General features: G+C 43.7%; 1 protein-coding gene across 1 annotated transcript in view; it reads right to left on the bottom strand.

Moving 5' to 3' along the window:
• LOC126484730 (hemicentin-1-like) overlaps positions 1 to 27,158 on the bottom strand; it is a 191,250-nt gene that overhangs the window by 13,375 nt on the left and 150,717 nt on the right. The window contains exons 5-7 of the mRNA XM_050108325.1: positions 23,211 to 23,372; positions 13,765 to 13,899; positions 4,825 to 5,035 (exon numbers count right to left, since the gene is read on the bottom strand). Coding sequence (XP_049964282.1) covers positions 4,825 to 5,035; positions 13,765 to 13,899; positions 23,211 to 23,372 — 508 coding nt within the window. The remainder of the gene's footprint in view (positions 1 to 4,824; positions 5,036 to 13,764; positions 13,900 to 23,210; positions 23,373 to 27,158) is intronic.

Here is a 27,158-nt window from a genome sequence, read left to right as displayed (position 1 = left end):
TGACTACGTTTAAAACGACTGTGCGAAATTCTCTGCTTTATAAGCCACTTTCTAATCTGTTTGTTGAACCAAGGTGGATCCTTTCACTCCCCTATATTTTTGCTAGGCACATATTTCTCTAGCACGTGGTGGACAATACCTTTAAATTCCGACGCATCTCAAAGTGGCACTCAGGATCTGTTGACTGTGGCCAACAAAGCTTGCAGCTGCGTTTGGACTGTGGCCAACTCCTGCATCCGCACACAACAGACACAGTCCATGTCCATCTAGCTAATATGGGATTTACTATAAGAAACTTAAGGGAACCTTCTGCCACACAAGGTTAACAGCTACACTCCAGTCGGCAGAAACGACACTCAAGAATCAAAAATTATAAATATGCATGGTAGAAGCTAGATCTGGTGCTTATTTTCCTACTAGGGGCTACCTAGTGAATACTAAAGAAAAACACAGTGACCTACAGTAAACTGCTAGGGGCTATCTAGTGAATGTTATTAACGAATTAAACAGTAACCTATGGTAAGCTACACCTACTGATTGTGCCTCGTATTTTAATGCAAACAAACGTTTACCTAATAAAATTATAAAAACCGCTACTTTCAATCTATCGAGTCTAAATGACACCAAAAAACGTAAATACAGAGTATTGTATACTGACAGATGCAGGTACAAAACAAAACCTTTAGCTAACAATAAGAGTTCGGAATGTAAAGCTCAAATACGAACACTACTTAATAGGAACCGGTGGGCTAACAATACACGATCACAAAAGCCCACCATAAGCTAAGGAATTATAGCAGACGGCAAGGTGAGTTTTAGCTTTCTGCTAACTAAACCGTATGTAAGAAGGGATCAGAAGTTGTATTATAGCACTGATTTACTCAGATATTGTAGTGTGACACTAATTTACCACGTATGTTACGTTTTCTTAACTGTTAACGCTCGCAGGTTGCGCTAGACGAAAGTATATAATTGAGGTTAGAATTCATTGACAGTATCACTTTTCCTAATAAAACGTATAAAAACTGCTACCTTCAATGTATCGAGTCTAAATGACACTAATAAACGTAAATACTGAGTATTGTACACTGACTTAACTGATAATTCCGCGTATTTAACGTCAGATAAGAATGTAAACAAACGTTTGCGCACGCGCGAAACTGTCCTAAACAAAACTCCGCTTTTCCTATTCAGAAGCAAATGTAAACTGAAGCCTCCAATTTATCAAGCCTATCTGACACTAATACACTTGAATACTATAGAATATACAGCAAAAACAATTAATTTGTAGCTAAATTACTTAACTCGTCACACAGCAAAGAAAAAGCTCTCGCAGCCGGCGTCAGGGCTGCCAATCCTGCAAGAATGACGCAAAACTGACCATTGTTGACGAATAGGGCAGCGGTTCATCACAGAGAATGTACGAGATAAAGCGTCCAGACGAACTTGCATTTTGTGTTCCGTAGGGGATCTCTGTGGGAAGTATAATAAGAACTTTGGTTCCTCAGTCTTCATACCTTTAGAAGCGACCAGGCTCAGCCTGTTAGGATATTTGAACTCAAAGAATCATGTGCCATTATGCAGAACTTTAAGGAGTCGTTACATAATCTCAAGTTTGGCGTATGCTGTGCAAAGTTTAGCGTCCACATCATAACACGATCCCAAACTGTTAACGCTAACTCGTATGTCCAGACGCTGTTGAATCCATATGTGGATCAACTCAGTAGATATTTTGAGCAAGATAGAGCAACGGCACACGCTGACTTGATCAACTTATCGACCATTGATGAAAACGGATAATGACTGGAGAAATATGGTTTAGGTGTGCGGTTAGGAGAGAGTAATCAGCAAAGGCAGTGCAGTCTCCGGGCCACCTCGATCGCCTGATCTCTCTCTCTCTCTCTCTTTGTAGTCAAATATTCCTCACACTGGAAGAGCTACAGCAGAACACCGGAAAATGGCCTTGCTGCTGTTCCTAGGCAGAGCTGCTGCAAGTGGCTATCAGTTTATATAGTCAAGCACAGTGCTGCATCGAGGTCAACAGTGGCCATTTCCAGCATTTCCTGTCATGTTAATTAACAACGAACAATCTCATGTCAGTCTTACTGTAAATATTTTATGGACATTTTTTGTTTCTTTTGGATGCCCTGTACTTCTTTGGACATGATGGTCTACTATTGGTTTTAATGATGACGGCATCATCCTGTGAAAATATTTGTTAGTTGAAGTGGCCTTCCACTGGGTGCCTGGGGTGGAAATTACCCAAGAGCTTGTTGTCGTGAGGAGAAACAAAACTGTCCTTCTACTGGTCAGAGCATGGAATTTGGGATCTGCTAATGAGACAGGTAGGTTAGAGCATTTAAAAAGTGAACTGAAAAGGGTGAAGTTAGATAACGTAGGTACTAGTGATGTGCAGCTGCAAGAGGACCAGTGCTTATGTGCTAGCAATTAATAAGAAAATATAGATGTGGATGCACTACTATGAACGGCATAGTAAACATCTGATCGTAGCCCAGAAATATACAAATCCAACACCCACTCAGCGCTACAAGTTTATATGACGAATTTCTCCGCAGATGATCAAGACATTCAGTGAATGTGTGACGAGGTAAATGGAATATGTTAGTAGCAGAAGGACAAGTGTGTTGTCTCTTTCATGCAGCGATTCACTTCGATGGTAGCGAATCTGCGTGCAACCATCAGAGAGATGTACATGTTATATGGTTCATCCAGCAGGACGTGAGGTATCCATTGATCCATGGGCCAATCTCGATGAGCGTGTGCCGACTACAATCATGGTATGGCAGATACCGATTGGGCAATGGGAGCTTGTAGGACTCATTTCTTGTGTAGTTCCATGTTCAACATTGTCCACTGAGTGAAATATCTCGGTATTCATCAGCAATGTACTCTGTCATCAAATCACTCACATACCACCATTCATACTGTTTTACATAACAGGCCTCCCCTCCCCATGTTCTGTGATGATGCAGGGATGTGCAACGACTTGTAACCTATTGGTGATTTCATCACCTTTCCACTGCTTCCCATAGATGCACATAACAGTGGAGTATGAACAGCCGACCGGCTTCACTGATGCTAGATGCTCATTCATAGGTGACAGGGTATTTCCCATTCGTCTCTGCTCCACTTATATACTTCCTTTACTGTTTCATGTGCTCACAGTGCCACCAGACTCAATCTCATAGTGGACAGTGGTCATGATATTTTGTTTGTCAGTGTGTGTTATATGTCAATTTGCACTTATATAAGCACTTTATGATTCCATCTTCTTTAGTAAGATTTTCATTGAACTGTATGTTTCTACAATGATATACACTACACACTTACTTCGACCCTTGTTGCTAGGTTAACTAGGGAATCAAGAGAACTGCAGAGGTTAACAGTACTGAAAGGTGTTGGTTAGAATGGCAGATGCTTAGTGGAGTAGCAGTTTAAAAAATCTGTAGAAACAGGTTGGTTTAACCATTTGAGGAGAGTGATTTGCTCAGTACTTAAAAAACCGGTTGAATTCATCCAGAAACCCAGCAAGACCTCCCCAGTATATATATATATATATATATATATATATATATATATATATATATATATATATATATATGAAGCCGAAATATATATATATATATATATATATATATATATATATATATATGCAGTAAACCGATTTCGGCTTTATAGTCATTGTAATGTAGTAATAAAAAGGCGTACTAGTGTATTGGTGTTATGTGTTGACATAGTTAAAGGGGAAAAGTGTTCAGTGATGGTCTTCAGTATTCTGGGTTAAATCTGACTTTGGCACTAAAAGGGGTGAGTTATGATGCCACTAGAATCTTTGGTCATTTGTCAAATAGCATTAAAAGCCTGACACATAGCCAACTCACGTTTAAAAACAAGTTAAAAGTATTCCTGAATGACACTCAAAACTAGACATGATTGTCTTATTTTGATTGCCGCAATCATTCTTTGAATAAAAATATGGCAGTTCAGTCTTTTATCCCTATTTTTAATTTCAAGATCGGTTTCAGGCTAGCTGCCCATCTTCAGATCATATATTGCAGTTACAGAGTAACCTGTGAGTACAGAACTACTTCTGTACTGACAGCTAGCCTGAAACCGGTCTTGAAAATAAAAACTAGCTATCCAAGACTGAAATGACATATTTTTAGTTCCTTCTATTCAATGGATGAATATTTAGATATGAAGTAGTAAGTGCAGAAAAAAGTTAATTATATTGTCTTAAGAAAAGCATGTTTAAGTGACACATTCCACAGTGTTATGAAATGCAAGGTCTACGGAACAAGTATTAATGTATGTATTGTAGTGGCTGTCTGCGGGAAAACAGATAGTTAGCGAAGAAAGGCTAGGTGTACTGGAAGATCAGTTGAGAGAGAAGGGAGGAGTGTTGAGATTCTGGTTGTAAAACGTTAGGCAGTTATCAAGCAGAAGAGGAGTGAGAGGTGCTCTGTGAAAAAACAGGCAGCTAGAGAAGGGAAGTGAGTTGCAGTGAGAGGCTAACTGTGAGAGAACAGGTAGACAGTGAGCGAGTGGAAGTGAGGGAGAATGAGACAATGGTTATAACACATCAGGCAACTAGCAGAAGTAAAGTGTTATCAGAGGCTGGATGTGAGCGAAGAGGTGAAGAGTGAGAGGAAGTGAGGTGTGGTGAGAATCTGTCTGTGGAAGTACAGGTGGTTAGTAAGGGGAAATCAGCTGTGCTTAGATGATTGGTGTGAGAGAACAGGTGGTTAATGGGATGGAAGTGAGGTGCGGTGCGGTGGGGAGATGGCTGGCCGGCGGTCTCACCTTGAGAGACGTACACGTTGATGGTGTCGGGCTCGGTGTCCGGCGCGGCGCACGTGTAGTTGCCGGAGTGGGCGCGCGTGGCGCTGGAGACGACCAGCCTGGAGTGGGTGCGCGGGCCCGGCTCCGTGATGACGGAGACGCCCCGCGGCCCGGCGCCGCCCACCGGCCGGTCGTTGTGCCACCACTGCACCGGCCGCGACGCAGGCTCGCTCTGCCACACACCCAGCCACCGCGGGTCACGTCACTCCAGTACCGGCTGGCAACACTGCTATATTGCGCTACACCGTATGCCGGAGTCTAAGTGAATGCGAAATGCTCGACCAAAGTTCTTCAGGATACATGCAAACCGAAAGAGTATTCAATCTCAAATTTTATTATTCATCTCAATAACCGGTCACAGTCATTACGACCACCATCACATCGATGGAAGAATGAGCATATTCAAGAGTGGTTGCTTTCGTGTCTCTGTATGTTTTCGGCTATTAGGTTGGTGCATAAGGTTGTAGTGTTTTTGTATTCCATATTGGTATTCTGATTGCTATGAGTTTACTTATCCATTGGCATTTTTTTATTTTTAGTTCACTCTTGCTATTTGGGCAACGGCCTTGCCGCAGTGGTTACACCGCTTCCCGTGAGATCACCGAAGTTAAGCGCTGTTGGGCGTGGTCGGCACTTGGATGGGTAACCATCGGGACCGCCATGCGCTGTTGCCATTTTTCGGGGTTGACTCAGCCTCCTGATGCCAATTGAGGAGCTACTCGACCGGATAGTAGCGGCTTCGGTCAAGAATACCATCATAACGACTGGGAGAGTGGTGTGCTGACCCCACGCCCCTCCTATCCGCATTCCCCACGGAGGATGACACGGCGGTCAGATGGTGTCGGTAGGCCACTCGTGGCCTGAAGACAGAGTGAGAGTGAGTTCAAATATTCTCATTTTTTCAGTTGGGGATAGTGAGTGGAGTTGTGGGCGCTAGAAAAGCGATAGTTACTTATAGAAATCGGAACATTTCTGACATACGTACTCTCCTGTTAAATTTCAATAGAGGATGAAAGCAGCGGAGGCATCCATCAACGCTTTTGCCGTGTATAGCGATAATCCCATTCGAGAGAGCACGACAAGAAAAGGATTTCTCGTTTTAAGGAGGATCGTTTTGACATTAGTTACTGTCCACATTCAGGACGACCTTCAGGGTTTGATGAAGATCGTTTGAAGACATCAGTCCACCATTATTTACATCATTGTACTCGGCAGCTGGCAAACGTAGTGAACTGGGATCATTTCAACATCGTGCGACGTTCTCATGTAATGAAGAAGGTTAAAAAATTGGGTGTATGGGTACCGTATGCTTTAAGCCAATCCAGAATCACGAAAATCAGCAGTTGGGCATCTGCTCATCTCTGCTTGCTCCTCATCAATTGGCTCATGAAGAGGAGCGACGATTCCTATCCTGTATCGTTCCTAGTGAAGAGAAATAGTGTCTTCATGCTAACGTAAGGGAAAGAATGGAAAGTTTAGCCCAATCAAAGTAGCAGCTGCCTGATTAAAGATTTCTGTGCATCCACAAAAGATAGTATTACGCATGTGGTTGAAAAGCGACGGTGTGGTGTACTAAGAATTGCTTCCATGAGGTGTAACCATCACTACTGACATTTACTTTCGACAGCTGATACGCCTTGCAGACGCAATAAGAGAACAACGGCTAGGAGGACTGAGTGAAGTGATGGTATTCCACGATAACGCCCGCTGCTTTCTACTAGACTCACGAAAACCTATATACAGGAATTCAGTTGGGAAGTCATTCCCCACCCACCTTATTCGCCTCATCTTGATCCCTCAGATTTTCACTTTTCGCTCTCTATCGAACAACTTTCAACAAAATTTCTCTCTGTATGGTGATGCACTCCGAACATGGCTCGATGACTCCTTCGCCTCAAAACCACGTGATTTCTACAATCACAAAATAGAGAAGTTACCGCAGCGTAGTGAAGCAGAATATAGTATATTATTGATGACTAAAGCCTCCATTATGCGTATCTGTTTTGTTTATTAAACTCGTGGATAAACACTACGCACTTACGCGCCAACCCAATAGTTTTATCATGTGCTATATGCCATGTAGCACCTATCTGACAACTGGCATTTGTAAGTTAGACTAATATTTTACTGTGAACCCTTTTATATGCTACAGCTATATTTCTAATAACAGTTTTAACTCCAGAATGAGATTTTCACTCTGCAGCGGAGTGAGCGCTGATATGAAACTTCCTGGGAAGTTAAAATTGTGTGTCGGACCGAGACTCGAACTCGGGACGTTAGTAGAACACTTTCCCGCGAAAGGCAAAGGTCCTGAGTTCGAGTCTCGGTCCGGCACACAGTTTTAATCTTCCATGAAGTTTCAACAGTTTTAACTACTCAAATTTTTTGCTTATGTAGAATTTTGAACATCCTACCACTGGCTTTGCAACGTTCATACGTAAACTGTACATATGGTCAGTGACACCTAGCCATCAAGTGCCCCCTCCCCCCTCCCCGACCACCCAGTTCTTTTCACTGCAGCTGTAAGCTCAGTGCGTCAATGGCACACTGCATCACAGGCCATGAGTGTTATCAGTTTTATCATGCTTTTATATTTTGTGACAGTGCTGATCATGGCTAAAAATTATGTTTGTCCTAAAACCAATTAAGTAATTTTGAGGAGTTATAAAAGAGAAATGAAGAAATATAGAGGAAAGAGTTTTTAAGTTTCGAAGTTAGTTGTTCAAAAATGGTTCAAATGGCTCTGAGCACTACGCGACTTAACTGCTATGGTCATCAGTCGCCTAGAACTTAGAACTAATTAAACCTAACTAACCTAAGGACATCACACACATCCATGCCCGAAGCAGGATTCGAACCTGCGACCGTAGCGGTCGTTCGGCTCCAGACTGTAGCGCCCGGAGCCGCACGGCCACTCTGGCCGGCCAAGTTAGTTGTTCATGGCATTTTATATTCATTCTGCAAAAATTGTTTCCATTCTGGTCTGCAGAAAATTTCGCTACATTGATACATAACAGTCAGCATTCACAGTCATAGTGTCATGTTCCTCCTCAAAGAAGTACACTATATAGTGATACGGCACAGCACACCGTTAGTTCGGAGAAATGCAATGGCCTTTCGTGAATAATCTTGAGGTTATTATGAGCCCAGTAGCGAAAATTTTGTTTATTCGTAATCGCGCTAAGGTGACAATGTGCCTCACTGCTGCTGAAGAAAACCTGTCTACAGCGGTTTCTGTGCAAGAATTTGCACAAATAGGCTTCTGTGGTTGGCATAGTCTGTTAGGATCATTTCTTGAACCATCATTATGATGAAGGGACTGGAATTCAATTCTACATTCAAAATCATTCTCACACTGCGATCTGAAATGCCGCATGCAACAGCGTGTCCTCGAGCAGAACATGTTAGCGAATGCTCGACAGCTGCCACCACCAGCCGCACATGTTCTGGAGCTGTGATGGATACACGTCGGCTATGAGTATCTATTGTTAGTGTACTATCAGTTTCCTCAAACCAACAAGCCGAGGACTGAATTGCGTTCGCATTAGATACGGCTTTGTTGCTCGGAAAAGCTCTTTGCGTGGCGGTGACAGATCGGTTGTTTTCAAAATACGCACACACGTGCAAAATCCCCTTTGTGCTCCGGTCCAAACCATGTTGGCTGCTGAAATGAGGTCACCGACGGAACAAAGGGAGACCACGTGACCACGTGCAACTGACCGCCTCCCCCCCCTCCCTTCCTCCCACCCGCCATCGAGCAGCTATTTCTCGTAATTGCTTACTCGGTTCTGCCTCATCTTTTACTAACTTTAAGGGATCAAGTATTTTTCTCAGATGTTTCTCAGGTCATGTGAATGAACTTATGCTCTCGTATCGCTTGGTTATGCACTTATTCAAAAATATATACACCCTTTTTGTTTTATATCAATATGATCATTGTCATAATGATCTAAACCGATTACTAAATTGGATAAACAAATTTCAGACCAAAAACTGTTTTACTTTCCATGTATTCTGCAAGAATAAATAATTCATTGTTGTCATTCCGCTTATACCTGTTGAAAATGATTTTTGTGATTGCGATTTGTACAATTTCTCATTCTCAGACATGCTGAAAGCACACATTGTCACGAAATGAAGTACGGTAACATTAAAAATAAAGCAACTGAATGTTCGAACTGGAAACGCAAGTAGGATCTTGAAGTCCACTCTATAGCGTTAGCTTGTGACATGCTACAACATAGCTTCCAGGGTGGTGACAGCGGTGAAATGATAAGCGCGTAACCACTCAGAGGGTGAGCTGAGGAGTACAAAGATACTGGTTTGTGGAGCTCATATCGTATGGCTTGGATGACGCGTATCCAGAAAGGACGAAAATTAGAACAAAGTATGTGTAATAATATCAATAGCCTAGTGTAAGTAAACCAATGCAACAATGCAAATTAAAAGTAGGTAATAATGCATAGCTACGTGTAGAACTACACGGGGTTGACAAGTCATATGGTAAAAATGAAGTGATTTGCCTAGTTACGACAAAGAAAATTCTCTAAACAGGAATATATGTAGGTCGAAAATGATAAATGTGATTGAGAAGTAGGTAAAATCCACACACGAGAAGTGTGAAGATGCATAATAAGGTTGCAAAGCAGGTATTACTGCGCAATAGTTTAGCATGGCCATGAATGTTTGCCAAGACCAATGAGTAAACAAAAGTTCATCTGTAACAAAATCACCATCAGCATCCTATAACAATTTCCAGAAATAATCTGGGCATCTCCTACGGTTGAAGTCTGTTCATTCTAGATTTGTTCCGACTGATCTCTAAAGCACTGTAAATTTTGATTTGATTTAAGAAGTAGAGTTTGCTTCCCTTAAAGCCCCTCTGAAAAACATCTGAAGAATTTTGAGTTGTATACGTCAGTGACTCGGCAGTGAACACAGTCCGCGCATGAAACGTATTCGCGGTGCCCTGGCTGCAGTGGAGTTGTGTGATACGGAGCACAAAAAATTGGTGAATTATTCTGTTTGTTGTGGTTTGAAAGTTGACTTGCGGATACGTTATTTATCTCGTCCATCGCCCCTATTATGGGTACCTGTACAATTGGTACAGGAGACTTGCAATAACGCTTTGTCGCGGTCTGAAAATGGGAATCATAGTTACCGAAACCGGTAATTAACAATGGAGTTTCTGTACAGGTGATCCTGGCTAAGAAGTTCACCATCTCTTTGGCAGTGGTTAAAGATTCCTCCTGCTCCATTTATTGATAGAGCGTCGAAAGATAATCTACAGAGATACGTACGAGCCTTAATGTCGAATACTATCTTCACAATGCACAACAATGCAGTTTGTTTCCGGTTGAAGCGTAGTGCCTGATTAAAATACGTTTTCCACGTCTTTTAGCTTTAAGAGTACGTTTTCATGGCATTATCAGTGTATTTCTATAAATATCGGACAAGTTGCGTTTCTGAACGCTAATCTGTTTCCAACCAGTAAACAGTGAAAAAGAATTAACTTTCGTTCCATGTTTATTATTGACTGTTTTATGGTAAGTTATTCAAGATCATGTAAGCTATATCAACATCAAAATGTTTACAAAAACCCATGACTGATTTTTGCAGACTAATGAATTATGCTACCACGGTTAAACTTATGTGGTAACCCCATTTATTACTTCCACGTTTTATTACCTGTGTGATTTTCGTGTGAATGAGTGACTCTGTTTGCGAGAGCTGATACTGTACCAATGATCACAACATTTACATGTTTATTGTCTCGGTCAATCTTCTATGAGTCTATAATCTACTCAAATGTTCCTATAAGTAGATGCAGGTATTTTTCTGTGCAGCACAATGTCATATGGAAACAATCTTAGAATGATATAACATTAGCCTCCGTGCTTTTTATACACCCACTTTTAGGAAAATATACACTGAGGGAAAAAATAGCAACACTGAAAGTAATTAATGTAGAATAAATCAATTTTTTGAATGGACTTGTCTGGTAAGTGGTTAACATTGGAAGATCACACGTTAATGTAAGCGCGAAATTAGATATTTCAAATGTGAAATTCTGGTACGTTAATAACCGGTGTAACCGCGATAGCGTTGAGTTCAAGCATCCAGACGTGCTTGAATTGTGTTGTTGAGGTGCCGGAAGTCACTTTGTGGGATGGAGTTCCCTGCCTGATGCACCTGGTCGGTCAACACACGAACGATTAACGCTGTTTGTGGATGACGCTAGAGTCCAGTATGTGCTCGACTTGAGACAGGTCGGGTGATCGAGCAGGCCAAGGCAACACGTCGACACTCTGTAACGCATGTTGGGTCTCAACAACAGTATGTAGGTGAGCGTTATCCTTTTGGAGTACAACCCCTGAAATGTTGATCATGAATGGGCAGTACAACAGGTCGAATAACGAGAATGACGTACACAACTGGCCATTATAATTGCTACACCACGGAGATGACGTGCTACAGACGCGAAATTTAACCGACAGGAAGAAGATCCTATGATATGCAAATGATTAGCTTTTCACAGCATTCACACAAGGTTGGTGCCGGTGGCGACACCTACAACGTGCTGACATGAGGAAAGTTTCCAACCGATTTCTCATACACAAACAGCAGTTGACTTGCGTTGCCTGGTGAAACGTTGTTGTCATGCCTCGTGTAAGGAGGAGAAATGCGTACTATCACGTTTCCGACTTCGATAAAGGTCGGATTGTAGCCTATCGGGATTGTGGTTTATCATATAGCGACATTGCTGCTCGCGTTGGTCGAGATCCAACGACTGTTAGCATAATATGGAATCGGTGGGTTCTGGAGGGTAATACGGAACTCCGTGCTGGATCCCAACGGCCGCGAATCACTAGCAGCCGAAATGACAGGCATCTTATCCGCATGGCTGTAACGGATCGTGCAGCCACGTCTCGATCGCTGAGACAACAGATGGGGACGTCTGCAAGATAACAACCATCTGCACGAACACTTCGACGACGTTTGCTGCAGCATGGACTATCAGCTCGGAGACCATGGCTGCGGTTACCCTTGACGCTGCATCACAGACAGGAGCGCCTGCGATGGTGTTTTTTCGGATGAATCCAGGTTCTGTTTACAGCATCATGATGGTCGCATCCGTGTTTAGCGACATCGCGGTGAACGAACATTGGAAGCGTGTATTCGTCATCGTCATACTGGCGTATCACCCAGCGTGATGGTATGGGGTGCCATTGGTTACACGTCTCGGTGACCTTTTGTTCGCTCTGACGGCACTTTGAACAGTGGACGTTACATTTCAGATGTGTTACGACCGTGGCCCTACCCTTCATTCGATCCCTGCGAAACCCTACATTTCAGCTGGATAATGCACGGCCGCATGTTGCAGGTCCTGTACGGGCCTTACTGGATACAGAAAATGTTCGACTGCTGCCCCGGCCAGCACATTCTCCAGATCTCTCACCAATTGAAAACGTCTGGTCAATGGTGGCCGAGCAACTGGCTCGTCACAATACGCCAGTCACTACTTTTGATGAATTGTGGTATGAAGCTGCATGGGCAGCTGTACCTGTACACGTCATCCAAGCTCTGTTTGACTCAATACCCAGGTGTATCAAGCCCGTTATTACGGCCAGAGGTGGTTGTTCTGGGTACTGATTTCTCAGGATCTGTGCAGCCAAATTGCGTAAAAATGTAATCACATGTCAGTTCTAGTATAATGTATTTGCAAAATGAATACCCGTTTACAATCTGCATTTCTTCTTGGTGTAGCAATTTTAATGTCCAGTAGTGTACAAATTTGCATCAGTGCGCGAAAGAGTACTCCTGCCATCTTACGAAATCGCACTCTAGACCGTGTAGGTCCAGTGTGTCCAGCATGCAAACAGGTTGGTTGCAGACCCTCAGGTGGGCGTCTTCTAACCAACACACGGCCATCACTGGTACCGAGATAGAACTAGTTTTCATCAGAAAACATAACAGACCTCCACCCTGCTCTCTAGTGAGCTCTCGCTTGACACCACTGACGTCGCCAACGGCGGTGGTTTCGGGTCAGTGGAGTGCACGCTGCAGGACGTCTCGCCCGTAGCTGTCCTTGAGGAACCCGATTTGTGACATTTGTCTGTGTCACTGTGGTGCCAACTGCCGGTCAGACGGCTGCTGCAGATTCAGTACGACGCGCCAGAACCATAAGTCGAACACGATGGTCCACGTCCTATCTCACGATCGTTACAGCTGTAGCGCTGAAGCAAACCTGCTTTCTTCCTCGTAGTGGTGGTACTAGCGCCACTCTTATGTGACTACGGCGCAGTATGAATAGGCATAATCTTTCATATACAGAAACCACCTGCCAACTTTCGTTTACGTTGTACAGCCAGCCTAATTCTTGGTGTTGCGATTCTTTTCCGTCAGTGTATATTGACAAAAATATACCAACAAACTTCGAAGTTTTTTGAAGAAATTGAGGCTAAGAAGCTAAGTCCGAAAACGTCATCCACCGACGCTACAAAATTAAGTTGCAGATGCCAACCGCCGGACAAACCCGTCGACAGTAAACGTAAGATTGCGTTGCTGACACCTTTGCTGCTGCTACGCTTTGCGCCTTCCACAGCATAGTGATAGGGTTCCTCATTTACCGCGGACTCTTGAAGTTCTGCGTACTCCCAGGCCCATTGCGACGAGTTTCACTTGCAGCTCGTCAAAGTTACAAGTCACGTTTGCTGCGGAAGGGGTGTCCCAGCGACATGAGCCAGCCTTTACATCTCTCCGTGTGCGCCGTTTCATGACGTTCCAGAACAAGGGTTCCTACCCCCAGTTTCATTGTCCAGGCTGCCTCTACAAACCCTCGGGTTTCTTGGAATATTTTTGTTACAATCTGTACACCCTGGGTCGATTATGTCTACGTACATTCTCGATGATGCAGACGAGAGAGATGGTGCTGCCCTCGCCGATGTGGTACTCGCCGTTGCCCAGTATAAACGCCGTGGGCACCACCACGTGCAGGTTGAAGTAGTGCGACATCAGGCCCTTGTCCGTAGCCACCTGTAACAATGTTGCTGTCAAGCAATTCGCAATGAGTTTTCCATTAACCTACTTGTTCTTATTGCTAATCAGTCCTGCAGCATTCCCATGGTCTGCCGCTTATTTTCTAAGCTCTGCCACTATTCTAAAATTACATGAGGGCGACCAAAATGTTTCCGTTCGAAGGCCACACTTAACCCCCCCCCCCCCCTACATGTCGGCTCCTACATACCCGCATCTTATATACCCACACTGAGTTCCCTGGGCATATAGGCTGCAGCAACATCTGAAAATGGAAACTTTTTGGTCGCCCCTTTACATTCTTTATACTCAGGAAAACTGGCACCCTAGTTCATCGATATGAATGGATCGGTTGACTCCGTCTTTCCTTTTCTTTCCATAGTCAACATACGAGGGCTATTGGGAAACTAATGTCCGATGGGGTGCTAAATGGAAACCACAGTGAAAATCCGACAAAGCTTTGCACACATGCGTTGGGCAATGTCTCTAGTACGTCCGTCGATCGCGCCACTTAGCTCTTTTCAGTTCTGAGCACACAGTGAGAACGTAAAGATGCTTAGAACAATAGTGTCTCTCGTCAAATATGAGGGCCTGGTGTGAGATTTCGCCTGATGTCGTCCAGCCACATAACATAACTGTGATGCGTTTCCTTGGAAATTTGTTTTACGGTCTTTCGGGATCTAACTGCCATAGACCGTAACAAGGTGGTTTTGACCGCGTGGCTACACCGCGTGACGCGTTTACTTCTGCATGTTCTCGGCCGCACTCTGCAGGGGCAGTGAAGATGCTTCTGCAGCGTTTAATAGAGCCCGTAACTGACTCTTCATCTCTGCTCACATGAACCGCGGGCTATGAAGACAATGTGCAGGCACGGACAACCACCTGTAGACCAGCTTAGAGAATTGGCAGGAAGCAAATGCGGCTGCATTCTATGACGAGGGTATTGGAAAGTTGATAGAAAGCTACGACAAACGTCTAAATCGAAGCGACGACTATGTAGAGAAGTAGCTGGAAAGTGTAGCCAACTGTTGCAAATTAAACGTTTTAGATTTTCACAGTGGTTTCCATTTTGCGACCGATCGGACCTTACTTTACGTATAGGCCTCGTAGCTTAGCTCTCTGTGCTCATAAAATTTTACCACATGTACAAGTCCGCGATTGTCAAGCAATCCACTTTTATTCCTGTCTTCATCTTCTCCCACATGAATGCTCGGCTTTATCAAGTGATAAAATTCCCTCCTGTCCTAAATTACTTAGAAGACTTTCATTACACCTAAGTACGTCGTAAACTCAAAAACTGAAATCCCATTGCTTCTTTGCGTGTTCTTGCACCTATACTAACATCTCCCCTTATTCCCCCACTTGCCCGTACCACAGATCCTACCCCAGGGAAATATTAACTGGCTGCACCCCGCTGACGCAAAACTTTGTGTCAACATATGCTCCCCTCCCCCCCCCCCTCAAAAAAGAAAAACAACCTGTCAGTAATTAGATGTTGTGAGGCAGCGGTGCTTTACTTACCTTAAAGCACGTTGTTTGTACCGTACACTGATTTCTAATTTACACTGTATTTGTAAGAAAGCGCATGAACGACGTATCAAAAGCGATATCTAGAGCAGATTTCAGCACTTCCGACAGATAAAAAAACAATCATTGATTAAAATTCGTTCCTACAAGGAATGAAATCATACAGAATGTGAAATGATGAATACACTGAAAACAATTAAGATTTTTTTTCGCCTAGTAACGCCTGCAGGTTCTTTAGCACTCTATATTTACGGTAATCAAAATTAATTGAAAGAACGCCATTATAGAAAATTGGGAAAATGACCAAATGCAATTACGCTATAGAAACAAGACTCATAAAATTCATAGTTTTGGTTATGTCGACTAATTTGCAAAATTGTCCCAGACATATCAATGGCAACAAGAGAAATTATCGTTTTGACAAGAATACAGTAAGAACAGGACTTAAAATATCTTATGCAATCAGAGTATACGAAAATATAAAAAAAAAAATTCCAAATTTCGTGAAAACACATTACGTAAAAATTAAAAGAGTCAATACTGTCTTGGTGAGGTAATACAGAAGAACGGCAGTGACGGGGTGGCTAATAAATTCAAAGTCAGGAAGAAGAGAATGGCCTTTCAGTTGATTAAAGATGTATACAGAAGAGATCTACTGTCTGTCAAGGAAAATTGTCATGTAACAGTAGTAAGATATAGGACGACGTTTTTCCTCCAGCTGGTTCGAATGAATGATAATAGGATATGTAAGATTTTTTTAACACGTGGATCGCAAAAAATTCTTTTTGGTGCAATGGGCTCTAAGGAATCAGAAGTGATCTGAAAGAGATGAAGGTTGAAGAATATGAAAGTCTAGAGAGAAATACATTTCGAAATTAAGTTTGAAAGTTTGCAGAGCAATATTTCAGAGCTAGATCAGAAATGTAAGGACTATGGTATGAAGATTAGCATCTCCAAAAAGAAAGTAATGTTAGTGGGAAAGAGATATAAACGGATTGAGTGCCAAATAGGAGGAACAAAGAACAGGTGGACGATTTCAAGTACTTAGGATGCATATTCTCACAGGATGGCAACATAGTGAAAGAACTGGAAGCGAGGTGTCGCAAAGCTAATGCAGTGAACGCTCAGCTACGATCAACTCTCTTCTGCAAGAAGGAAGTCAGTACCAAGACTAGGTTATCTGTGCACCGTTCAATCATTCGACCAACTTTGTTGTATGGGAGCGAAAGCTGGGTGGATTCAGGTTACCTTATCACTAAGGGTGAAGTTACGGATATGAAAGTAGCTAAGGCGATTGCAGGTACTAGTAGATGGGAACAATGGCAGGAGGGTGTCCACAATGAGGAAATCAAAGAAAAACTGGTAATGAACTCTATAGATTAGCAGTCAGGGCGAACTGGCTTAGATGGTAGGGTCATGTTACACGCATGGGAGAAGCATGGTTACCAAAGAGACTCATCGGTTCAGCAGTAGAGGGTAGGAGGAGTCGGGGTAGACTAAGTAGAAGGTTCCTGGATTCGGTTAAGAATGATTTTGAAGTAACAGGCTCAACATCAGAAGAAGCAAAAATGTTAGCACTGAATAGGGGATCGTGGAGAAATTTTATAAGGGGGACTATGCCCCAGACTGAACGCTGAAAGGCATAATCAGTCTTAAATGTTGATGATAATGAATTAAGTTTCAACTACCATTTCCAGGGCACTGATAGAATGAAAAAGTATTGGGAAAAGTGGAAATCCAAACACGACTAGTTATTTACCAGATAAATAGGAAGCCCAAATAGAGAAGAAATGTCTCTGCAGAAGCTACCACCATCATCCCTACGCTACGAATTTAGATTGCTACTGATTTACGGCCTACAAACACGTGTTACTTCAACATAGTTCCGTGTCTACATCAGGTACACCACAACATACTTATATGCACACATATCAAATATATATAACCCTTGTATCATCTGTCCTGGAACCGGAAGTACTAATTACGTTTTATGACACGAGATACATTCCCCCGTCTCACTATGCCCTATTAATGGTAAAACAGTGTTACTGCACAGTCGTTTACATATGTTTTCTAAGTGGCAACGTAAATTTGGTTAGTTATGTACAATATTGTTGTTGTTGTTGTGGTCTTCAGTCCTGAGACTGGTTTGATGCAGCTCTCCATGCTACTCTATCCTGTGCAAGCTTCTTCATCTCCCAATACGTACTGCAGCCTAAATCCTTCTGAATCTGTTTAGTGTATTCATCTCTTGATCTCCGTCTACGATTTATACCCTTCACGCTGCCCTCCAATACTAAATTGGTGATCCCTTTATGCCTTAGAACATGTCCTACCAACTGATACCTTCTTCTTGTCAAGTTGTGCCACATACTCCTCTTCTGCCCAATCGTATTCAATACCTCCCCATTAGTTATGTGATCTACCCATTTAATCTTCAGCATTCTTCTGTAGCACCACATTTCAAAAGCTTCTACTCTCTTCTTGTCCAAACTATTTATCGTCCATGTTTCACTTCCATACATGGCTATATTCCAATAAAATACTTTCAGAAACGACTTCCTGACACTTAAATCTATACTCGATGTTAACAAATTTCTCTTCTTCAGAAACGCTTTCCTTGCCATTGCCAGTCTACATTTAATATCCTCTCTACTTCGACCATCATCAGTTATTTTCTCCCCAAACGTGTCTCATTTCCTAATCCCCTCCGCATCACCCGACTTTATTCGACTACATTCCATTATCCTCGTTTTGCTTCTGTTGATGTTCATCTTATATCCTCCCTTCAAGACACTGTCCATTCCGTTCATGTGCTTTTCCAAGTCCTTTGCTGTCTCTGACAGAATTACAATGTCTTCGGTGAACCTCAAAGTTTTTATTTTTCTCAAAGGATTTTAATACCTACTTCTAATTTTTCTTTCGTTTCCTTTACTGCTAGCTCAATATACAGATTGAATAACATCAGGGAGGGGCTAAAACCCTGTCTCACTCCCTTCCCAACCACTGCTTCCCTTTCATGTCCCTCGACTCTTATTACTGCCATCTGGTTTCTGTACAAATTGTAAATAGCCTTTCGCTTCCTGTAGTTTACCCCTGCCACCTTCACAATTTGAAAGAGAGTATTCCAGTCAACATTGTCAAAAGCTTTCTCTAAGTCTACAAATGCTAGAAACGTAGGTTTGCCTTTTCTTAATCTAGCTTCTAAGATAAGTCGTAGGGTCAGTATTGCCTTACGTGTTCCCTTATTTCTACGGAATCCAAACTGATCCTTCCCGAGCTCTACTTCTACCAGTTTTTCCATTCGTCTATAAAGAATTCGCGTTAGTATTTTGCAGCCGTGACTTATTAAACTGATAGTTCGGTAATTTTCACATCTGTCAACGCCTGCATTCTTTGGGATTGGAATTATTATATTCTTCTTGAAGTCTGAGGGTACTCCGACTGTCTCATACATGTTGGTCACCAGATGTTAGAGTTTCGTCAGGAATGTCTCTCCCAAGGCCGTCAGTAGTTCTAATGGAATGTTGTCTACTGCTGGGGCCTTGTTTCGACTTAGGTCTTCCAGTGTTCTATCAAATTCTTCACGCAGTGTCATATCTCCCATTTCATCTTCATCTACATCCTCTTCCCTTTCTATAACATTGCCCTCCAGTACATCGCCCTTGTATAGTTCCTCACTATATTCCTTCCACCTTTTTGCTTTCCCTTCTTTGCTTAGAACTGGGTTTCCATCTGAGCTCTTGATAATCATACAAGTGGTTCTCTTTTCTCCAAAGGTGTCTTTAATTTTCCTGTAGGCAGTATCTATCTTACCCCTAGTGACATAAGCCTCTACAGCCTTACATTTGTCCTCTAGCCATGCCTGCTTAGCCATTTTGCACTTCCTGTCGATCTCATATTTGAGACGTTTGTATTCCTTTTTGCCTGCTTCATTTACTGCATTTATATATTTTCTCCATTCATAAATTAAATTCAGTATTTCTTCTGTCACCCAAGGATTTCTACTAGCCCTAGTCTTTTTACCTACTTGATCCTCTGCTGCCCTCACTACTTCATACCACAAAGCTACCCATTCTTCTTCTACTGCATTTCTTTCCCCCACACTTGTCAATTGTTCCCTTATGCTCTTCCTGAAACTCTGTACAACCTCTGGTTTAGTCAGTTCATCCAGGTCCCTTCTCCTTAAATTCCCACCTTTTTGCAGTTTCTTTAGTTCATAACCAATAGATTGTGGTCAGAGTCCATATGTTCCCCTGGAAATGTCTTACAATTTAAAACCTGGTTCCTAAATCTCTGTCGTACCATTATATAATCTATCGGAAACCTGTCAGTATCTCCAGGCTTCTTCCATGTATACAACCTCCTCTTACGATTCTTGAACCAAGTGTTAGCTATGATTAAGTTGTGCTCTGCGTACAATTCTACCAGGCGGCTTCCTCTTTCATTTCTTCCCCCCAAAACATATTCACCTACTATGTTTCCTTCTCTTCCTTTTCCTACTATCGAATTCCAGTCACCCACGACTATTAAATTTTCGTCTCCTTTCACTATCTGAATAATTTCTTTTATCTCATCATACATTTCTTCAACTTCTTCGTCATCTGCAGAGCGAGTTGACATATAGACTTGTACTACTGCCATAGGCGTGGGCTTCGTGTCTATCTTGGCCGCAATAATGCGTTCACTATGTTGTTTGTAGTAGCTTACCCGAACTACTACTTTTTTATTCATTATTAAACCTACTCCTGCATTACACCTATTTAATTTGTATTTATAACCCTGTATTCACCTGACCATAAGCCTTGTTCCTCCTGCCACCGAACTTCGATAATTCCCTTTTTAAATTTTCTAATTTACCTTCCCGATTAAGGAATCTGACATTCCACGCTCCGATCCGTAGAACGCCAGTTTTCATTCTACTGATAACGACATCCTCCTGAGTAGCCCCCGCCCGGAGATCCGAATGGGGGACTATTTTACCTCCGGAATATTTTACCCAAGAGGACGCCATCATCATTTATCCATACAATAAAGCTGCATGCCCTCGGGAAAAATTACGGCTGTGGTTTCCCCTCGCTTTCAGCCGTTCGCAGTACCAGCACAACAAGGCTGTTTTGGTTAGTGTTACAAGGCCAGATCAGTCAATCATCCTGACTGTTGTCCCTGCAACTACTGAGAAGGCTGCTGCCCCTCTTCAGCAACGATACGTTTCTCTGGTCTCTCAACAGATACCCCTCCGTTGTCGTTGCACCTACGGTACGGCTATCTGTATCGCTGAGGCACGCAAGCCTCCCCACCAACGGCAAGGTCTACGGTTCATGGGGGGGATGTACAACGAGGTGACAAAAATCGTGGGATATCTCCTAATATCGTGTTACATCTCCTTTCTCCCTGCGTAGTTGAGAAACTTCAGCTGGCATGGACTCGACAAATGGCTGTAAGTTTCTTGTAGAAATACTGAGCAATGTTGCCCCTACTGTCGTATGGTGCAGTATTTTGCGCACGAATTAAACACTCGATTGTGTTGCGTAAATGTTCGACAGGATTCATGTCGGGTGATGTGGGCGGCCAAAACATTCGCTCGAACTCTCCAGAATGTTGTCCAAACCAATCGCGAACAACAGCGTCAGAGTGAAGTGGGGCAATGTCATCCGTAAAACATCCATTTTCGTTTGGGATCAAGTAGCCGAATATAACCATTTTAAGTCAATGATAGGTTCAGTTGACCAGAGGAGCCAGCCGCATGTAAACACAGCCCACACCATTATCGAGCTACCTCCAGCTTGCACATCACCTTGTTGACAGCTCGGGTCCATGGTTTTGTGAGGTCTGCGTCACACTCCAAACCGTACCATCAGCTCTTACCAACTGAAATCGGGACTCATCTGACCATGAATAAACTTGTTGTAGTTGGGATTTACAGTAATAAATTTCTTTTGAAGGACTTCATCTTTACGCCAGTGACTCTTATAAGTTATTATTACACACCCATGGTGGTCTAATGCATTTGTGACTATTGACGGTTTGACGAACATGCGCACTTTCAGCTAATGTTGTTTTACGATGTTTGAATACGTGCGCTCGCACTCTGTAAGAACGCCACGTGTGTATTTAACAGTATTGACAACGATATACAAATCCCTTCCAACTGTAACGTGGCCTTGCTCCCTCCCCTCCACAGGGCTCCCCTTTTCCTCACCCCTCCTTCTTCCAGAGTGGATTTTCCTCCTTTCCACCCCATGAGTCCAGCACCCCCCTCCTCAACTGTGTCCCACCCACGTCCTTCCCTCCCCAGCCCTCTTCGAAGCGCCCCTACCCGTGTCTCCCCCCTCCACAACCTCTTCCCCCTCCCTCCCTTCCCCCTCATCACTATGCCCCTGTCAGATCCTGTGTTTTGCTCTTCGTCATCAGTGTGCTACATCAGTGTTGTGTTTGGTGCTGTTTTCTTGTGTGTCCAGAGGTGTGATTTTACTTGTGTGCTGTACTTGTACATAATATTACTATCAGTGATTGTTGTGTGCTACGCCGTCCATTGATACTTTTGTGCTCCGGCCATACTTCGCCTTGTGCTCTTTTAATTGTCCCAGTGTTTTTTTTTCGCTACTTTTTTCCGGTTTTTATCTCCACTTTATAGTTGCCCGTTTTTGTCTACCGTCTTCCATAATGTTCCCCCCTTTTTTATATCTATGTACATCATGTTTTTTTCCCTTTATGTTATTTTTAAATGTCTTCTATTGTATGTTTTATGTCATTCGGTTGAAGAGCAGCACATATGTTGCTGCCAGTCCGCCCCGATGGGAAACTGAAATACAATAAAGATAAAAAAAGACATACAAATGTATCAGCTTACATTACGTTGAGCCTTAATATCAGTACTTGATAGTGGCCTAATGCCGAAATTGCAGTAGTGTAACAAAAACTTACAACAGTGACTGTCATAAAGATGATGTCCTGCATCTGACCTGCCAAGGTTTTCCAGTTGTATAGAGGTCCAACCGATGTGGCCACGAGCCCAGGAGAGGCGCTGCAGGCGATGCCGAGCTGTTAGCGAAGGCACTCGCGTCGGTCGTCTGCTGCCACAGTCCATTAATGCCAAATTTAGCCGCTCTGTCCTGACGGATACGTTCGTCGTACGTCCAACACTGATTTCTGCGGTTATTTCATGCAGTCTTTGTTGTCTGCCAGCACTGGCAGCTCTACAAAAACGCCGCTGCCCTCGGTCGTTAATTGAAGACCGTCGGCCACTGCGCTGTCCGTGGTGAGGTGTAATGCCTGAAATTTGGTATTCTCGGCACACTTTCGACACTGTGGATCTCGGAATATCGAATTTCCTAGCGATTTCCGAAGTGGACTGTCCTATGCGTCTAGCTCCAACTACCGTCCTGTTAGTCTGTTACTTCCCACTGTGCTGGCACAATCACGTTGGAAACTTCTTGACACCAATCATTTTCGTACAAATAACAGCTCCACCAATGCATTGCCTTTTTATACCTTGTGTACGCAACACACCGCCATCTGTATATGTGCATATGCCTACCCCATGACTTTTGTCACCTCAGTGTACATTGTTTCCTTAGCAGGTCCTTTTTATCGCTCTACAGATAGCCGCTAATAGTGAGGCTGAATGCTTCGAAGTCAACCACATCAGTAAATTAACAGAAACTAGCCTAACATGGCTGTGGGAGGATTTGTTCAACGTACTGGTGAGACATTTCATTCGCGATTCCTCGAAAACACTAACAATGTAATCAAAACTCCTTTAAAGTCAGTTAGTGACTCACCTGACACTCGTAGGTGCCGTTGTCCCTCTTCTGGACGTATCTGATGTGCAGCGTCCAGTCCTGACGGTTGTTGAAACTGCTCACCTGGAAGCGTTCGTCGTTGGTGTAGGTGTACAGGCCGGACGAGAGGATGTGCCAGTCGCGCCGCCTCACCCACGACACCTGCCAACACGCAAAACAGTTCACCAACACTCACAGTACCCAGAAAGAGGTATCTACTACGTCCGAGTGCACAGTTGCCCAGAGAACTGCTGTGTCACGAATAAGTACAGGCATCGATATGGGAAATTCTTGTAAAGTACACTTAGCTATGGCTGGAAAGTAGTAGTTAAGGGACCGATTGTCACATTGGCTGGCAGGCGCGGGCGGTTTTGATATTGAGTAAACGATTCTGCGAGCTACGTTTACGACACCACTCGAGCCGAGAAGGCAGGATCCGGACGCCACTGTGAAATAATCAGGGCAGCACAGGGCTCTGACGTGCTGTGAACCCATCGTTGCTGTTACAACAGCGCCTATTGACGTGTGTGTAGAAGCTGAAGTGGGCTGAGGGAAAGCTGACGATTTAAGTATTAAAGAGCACTCCACTTGTTCCGTCCAGAGGAATTACACTGAAGAGCGAAACTGCTACACCTGCCAAGTATCGTGTAGGACCCCCGCGATCACGCGGAAGCGCCGTAAGACCACGTGGTGTCGTCTCGACTAATGTCCGAGGTAGTGCTGTAGGGAGCTGACACTGTGAATCCTACAGGGATGTCTATAAATCCGGAAGAGTACGAGGGGGTGGAGATCTCTTCTGAACGGCACGTTGCAAGGCATTCAAGATATACTCAATAATGTTCATGTCTGGGGAGTTTGGTGGCCAGCGGAAGCATGAATTGTCCCCTGCTGACTTGCTGGGTCCATGGATTCAAGAGGTTGTCTTCATACCCGTACACGTCAATGCGCTCGATACAATTTGAAACGAGACTCACCCGACCAGGAAACATGTTTCCGCTGGCCGCTGTGACCGAGAGGTTCTAGGCGCTTCAGTTCGCAACTACGCTCCTGCTACAGTCGCAGGTTCGAATCCTGCTTCGGGCATGGATGTGTGTGATGTCCTTACGTTAGTTAGGTTTAAGTAGTTCTAAGTCTAGGGACTGATGACCTCAGATGTAAAGTCCCATAGTGCTTAGAGCCAATTGAACCATTTGAAACATTATTGATTGGCGACTCCATGGAGTGTCCTGTGCACCACGACCAGATAATGGATATACTTAGAAGGAGAGACAGCATTGGTGTTTTTTTTTTTATTAACCGAAAAATCGATTTTCGGTCACTTAGTGACCAGCCTCAGTGCTGTAATATACAATCTAAATCGGTAGGCACTGGTGTCAACATGAACATTTATGTGATCAATCTAAGCTTGTTGACATCAGTGCCCACCAATTTAAATTGTATATTACAGCACTGAGGATGGTCACTAAGTGACCGAAAATCGATTTTGCGGTTAATAAAACAAAACAAACGACCAATGCTGTCTCTCCTTCTAAGTATATACATTTAAAACATGCTGCTATTAATCAACACTCCAACGTCGATGCAGTCATTAAGGGTACACGACTGGGCCTTCTGCTCCGAAAGAACATATCGATGTTGTTATGTTGTTTTGTTGTATGATTCGCACGTTGATACTTATTGATGCTCCAGTATTGAAATTTGCAGCAATTTGGGGAAGGGTTGCACTTATGTCACGTTGAATGATTGTCTTGAGCTGTCGTTGGTCAAATTCTTGCAGCATCTTTTTCCGGCCACAGCGAAGTCGGTAATTTGAAGTTTTACCGGATTCTTGATATTCACGGTACACTCGTGAAATGATCGTACGGGAAAATTCCCATTTCATCGCTACCTCGGAGATGCTGTGTCCCATCGCTAGTGCGCCAAATTTAACGCCACGCTCAAACTTTATAACGTGCCACTGTAGCAGCAGTAACCGATCAAACAACTGCCCCACACACTTGTTGTCGTATATAGACGCTGCGAATCGCAGTGCCGTATTCGGCCTCTTTACATATATCTGTATTTGAATACGCATATCGCGTGGGATTAGCCGAGCGGTCTAAGGCGCTGCAGTCATGGACTGTGCGGCTGGTCCCGGCGGTGGTTCGAGTCGTCCTTCGAGCATGGGTGTGTGTTCTTGTCCTTAGGATAATTTAGGTTAAGTAGTGTGTAAGCTCAGGGACTGATGATCTTAGCAGTTAAGTCCCATACGATTTCACACGCAATTGAATTGAATACGCATGCCTATACGAATTTCTTTGGTGCTTCAGTGTGAATCAGAAATGTAGAGAAAATATGTATAAATAAGCGAGACCAGAGGCTCAAATCGGGCTGTCGCGTTGTCTATCCGTCCACATCTAGAACCAGAGAGAATGACGAGTGTTTAAGTTGCAGGCCAACCACGACTACCTACTGTTGATGAATATCAGCAGCCAACAGGCCCGCTGAAACTACCGCCGACCTCCGCTACACTGATACACCATAGCTATGGCGGGACAGGTCGCTGGGTGACATCGTACACAGACTGCTAGCTGTCACGCGTAGTGGCGGGGTCGGCGCGCGATCTCGCGGCCTCCCAGGTACAGAACTGTCTGCGGTCGCCGACAGAGCTGCCCTGGATGGGCACCGGGAGCTGCTGAGGCTTACTGAAACGACGGCGGTCTGCTGTTTCCCTTCAGCGCTCTACAGGGGCTCCACGAACTGCGCTTGAGGAAGTAGTCAGACGCGCCCCAAGCTGTCGGCGCAACCAACACGTGCAGCTGCACTTAGCCGTGGCGTCAATAGGAGTGCTACGTGTGGAGGGCTAGGTGGCCGGGTAACCATACAGCCGTGTACCGCTAGTCTCTAGAGGAACGGAAGGTTCCAAATGATTGGAAAAGAGCACAGGTAGTCCCAGTTTCCAGAAAGGGTCGTCGAGCAGATGCGCAAAACTATAGGCCTTATCTCTGACATCGATCTGTTGTAGAATTTTAGAACATGTTTTTTTTTGCTCGCGTATCATGTCATTTCTGGAAACCCAGAATCTACTCTGTAGGAATCAACATGGATTCCGGAAACATCGATCCTGTGAGACCCAACTCGCTTTATTTGTTCATGAGACCCAGAAAATATTAGATACAGGCTCCCAGGTAGATGCCATTTTCCTTGACTTCCGGAAGGCGTTCGATACAATTCCTTACTGTCGTCTGATAAACAAAGTAAGAGCCTACGGAATATCAGACCAGCTGTGTGGCTGGATTGAAGAGTTTTTAGCAAACAGAACACAGCATGTTGTTCTCAATGGAGAGACGTCTACAGACGTTAAAGTAACCTCTGGCGTGCCACAGGGGAGTGTTATGGGACCATTGCTTTTCACAATATATATAAATGACCTAGTAGATAGTGTCGGAAGTTCCATGCCGCTTTTTGCGGATGATGCTGTAGTATACAGAGAAGTTGCAGCATTAGAAAATTGCAGCGAAGTGCAGGAAGATCTGCAGCGGATAGGCACTTGGTGCAGGGAGTGGCAACTGACCCTTAACATAGACAAATGTAATGTATTGCGAATACATAGAAAGAAGAATCCTTTTTGTATGATTATATGATAGCGGAACAAACACTGGTTGCAGTTACTTCAGTAAAATATCTGGGAGTATGCGTACGGAACGATTTGAAGTGGAATGATCATATAAAGTTAATTGTTGGTAAGGCGGGTGCCAGGTTGAGATTCATTGGGAGAGTCCTTAGAAAATGTAGTCCATCAACAAAGGAGGTGGCTTACAAAACACTCGTTCGACCTATACTTGAGTATTGCTCATCAGTGTGGGATCCATACCAGATCTGATTGACAGAGGAGATAGAGAAGATACAAAGAAGAGCGGCGCGTTTCGTCACAGGGTTATTTGGTAAGCGTGATAGCGTTACGGAGAT

Source organism: Schistocerca serialis, chromosome 6 (genome assembly GCF_023864345.2).
Source record: "Schistocerca serialis cubense isolate TAMUIC-IGC-003099 chromosome 6, iqSchSeri2.2, whole genome shotgun sequence".
NCBI lineage: Eukaryota > Metazoa > Arthropoda > Insecta > Orthoptera > Acrididae > Schistocerca > Schistocerca serialis.
This window is presented reverse-complemented; position numbering and strand designations above follow the sequence as displayed.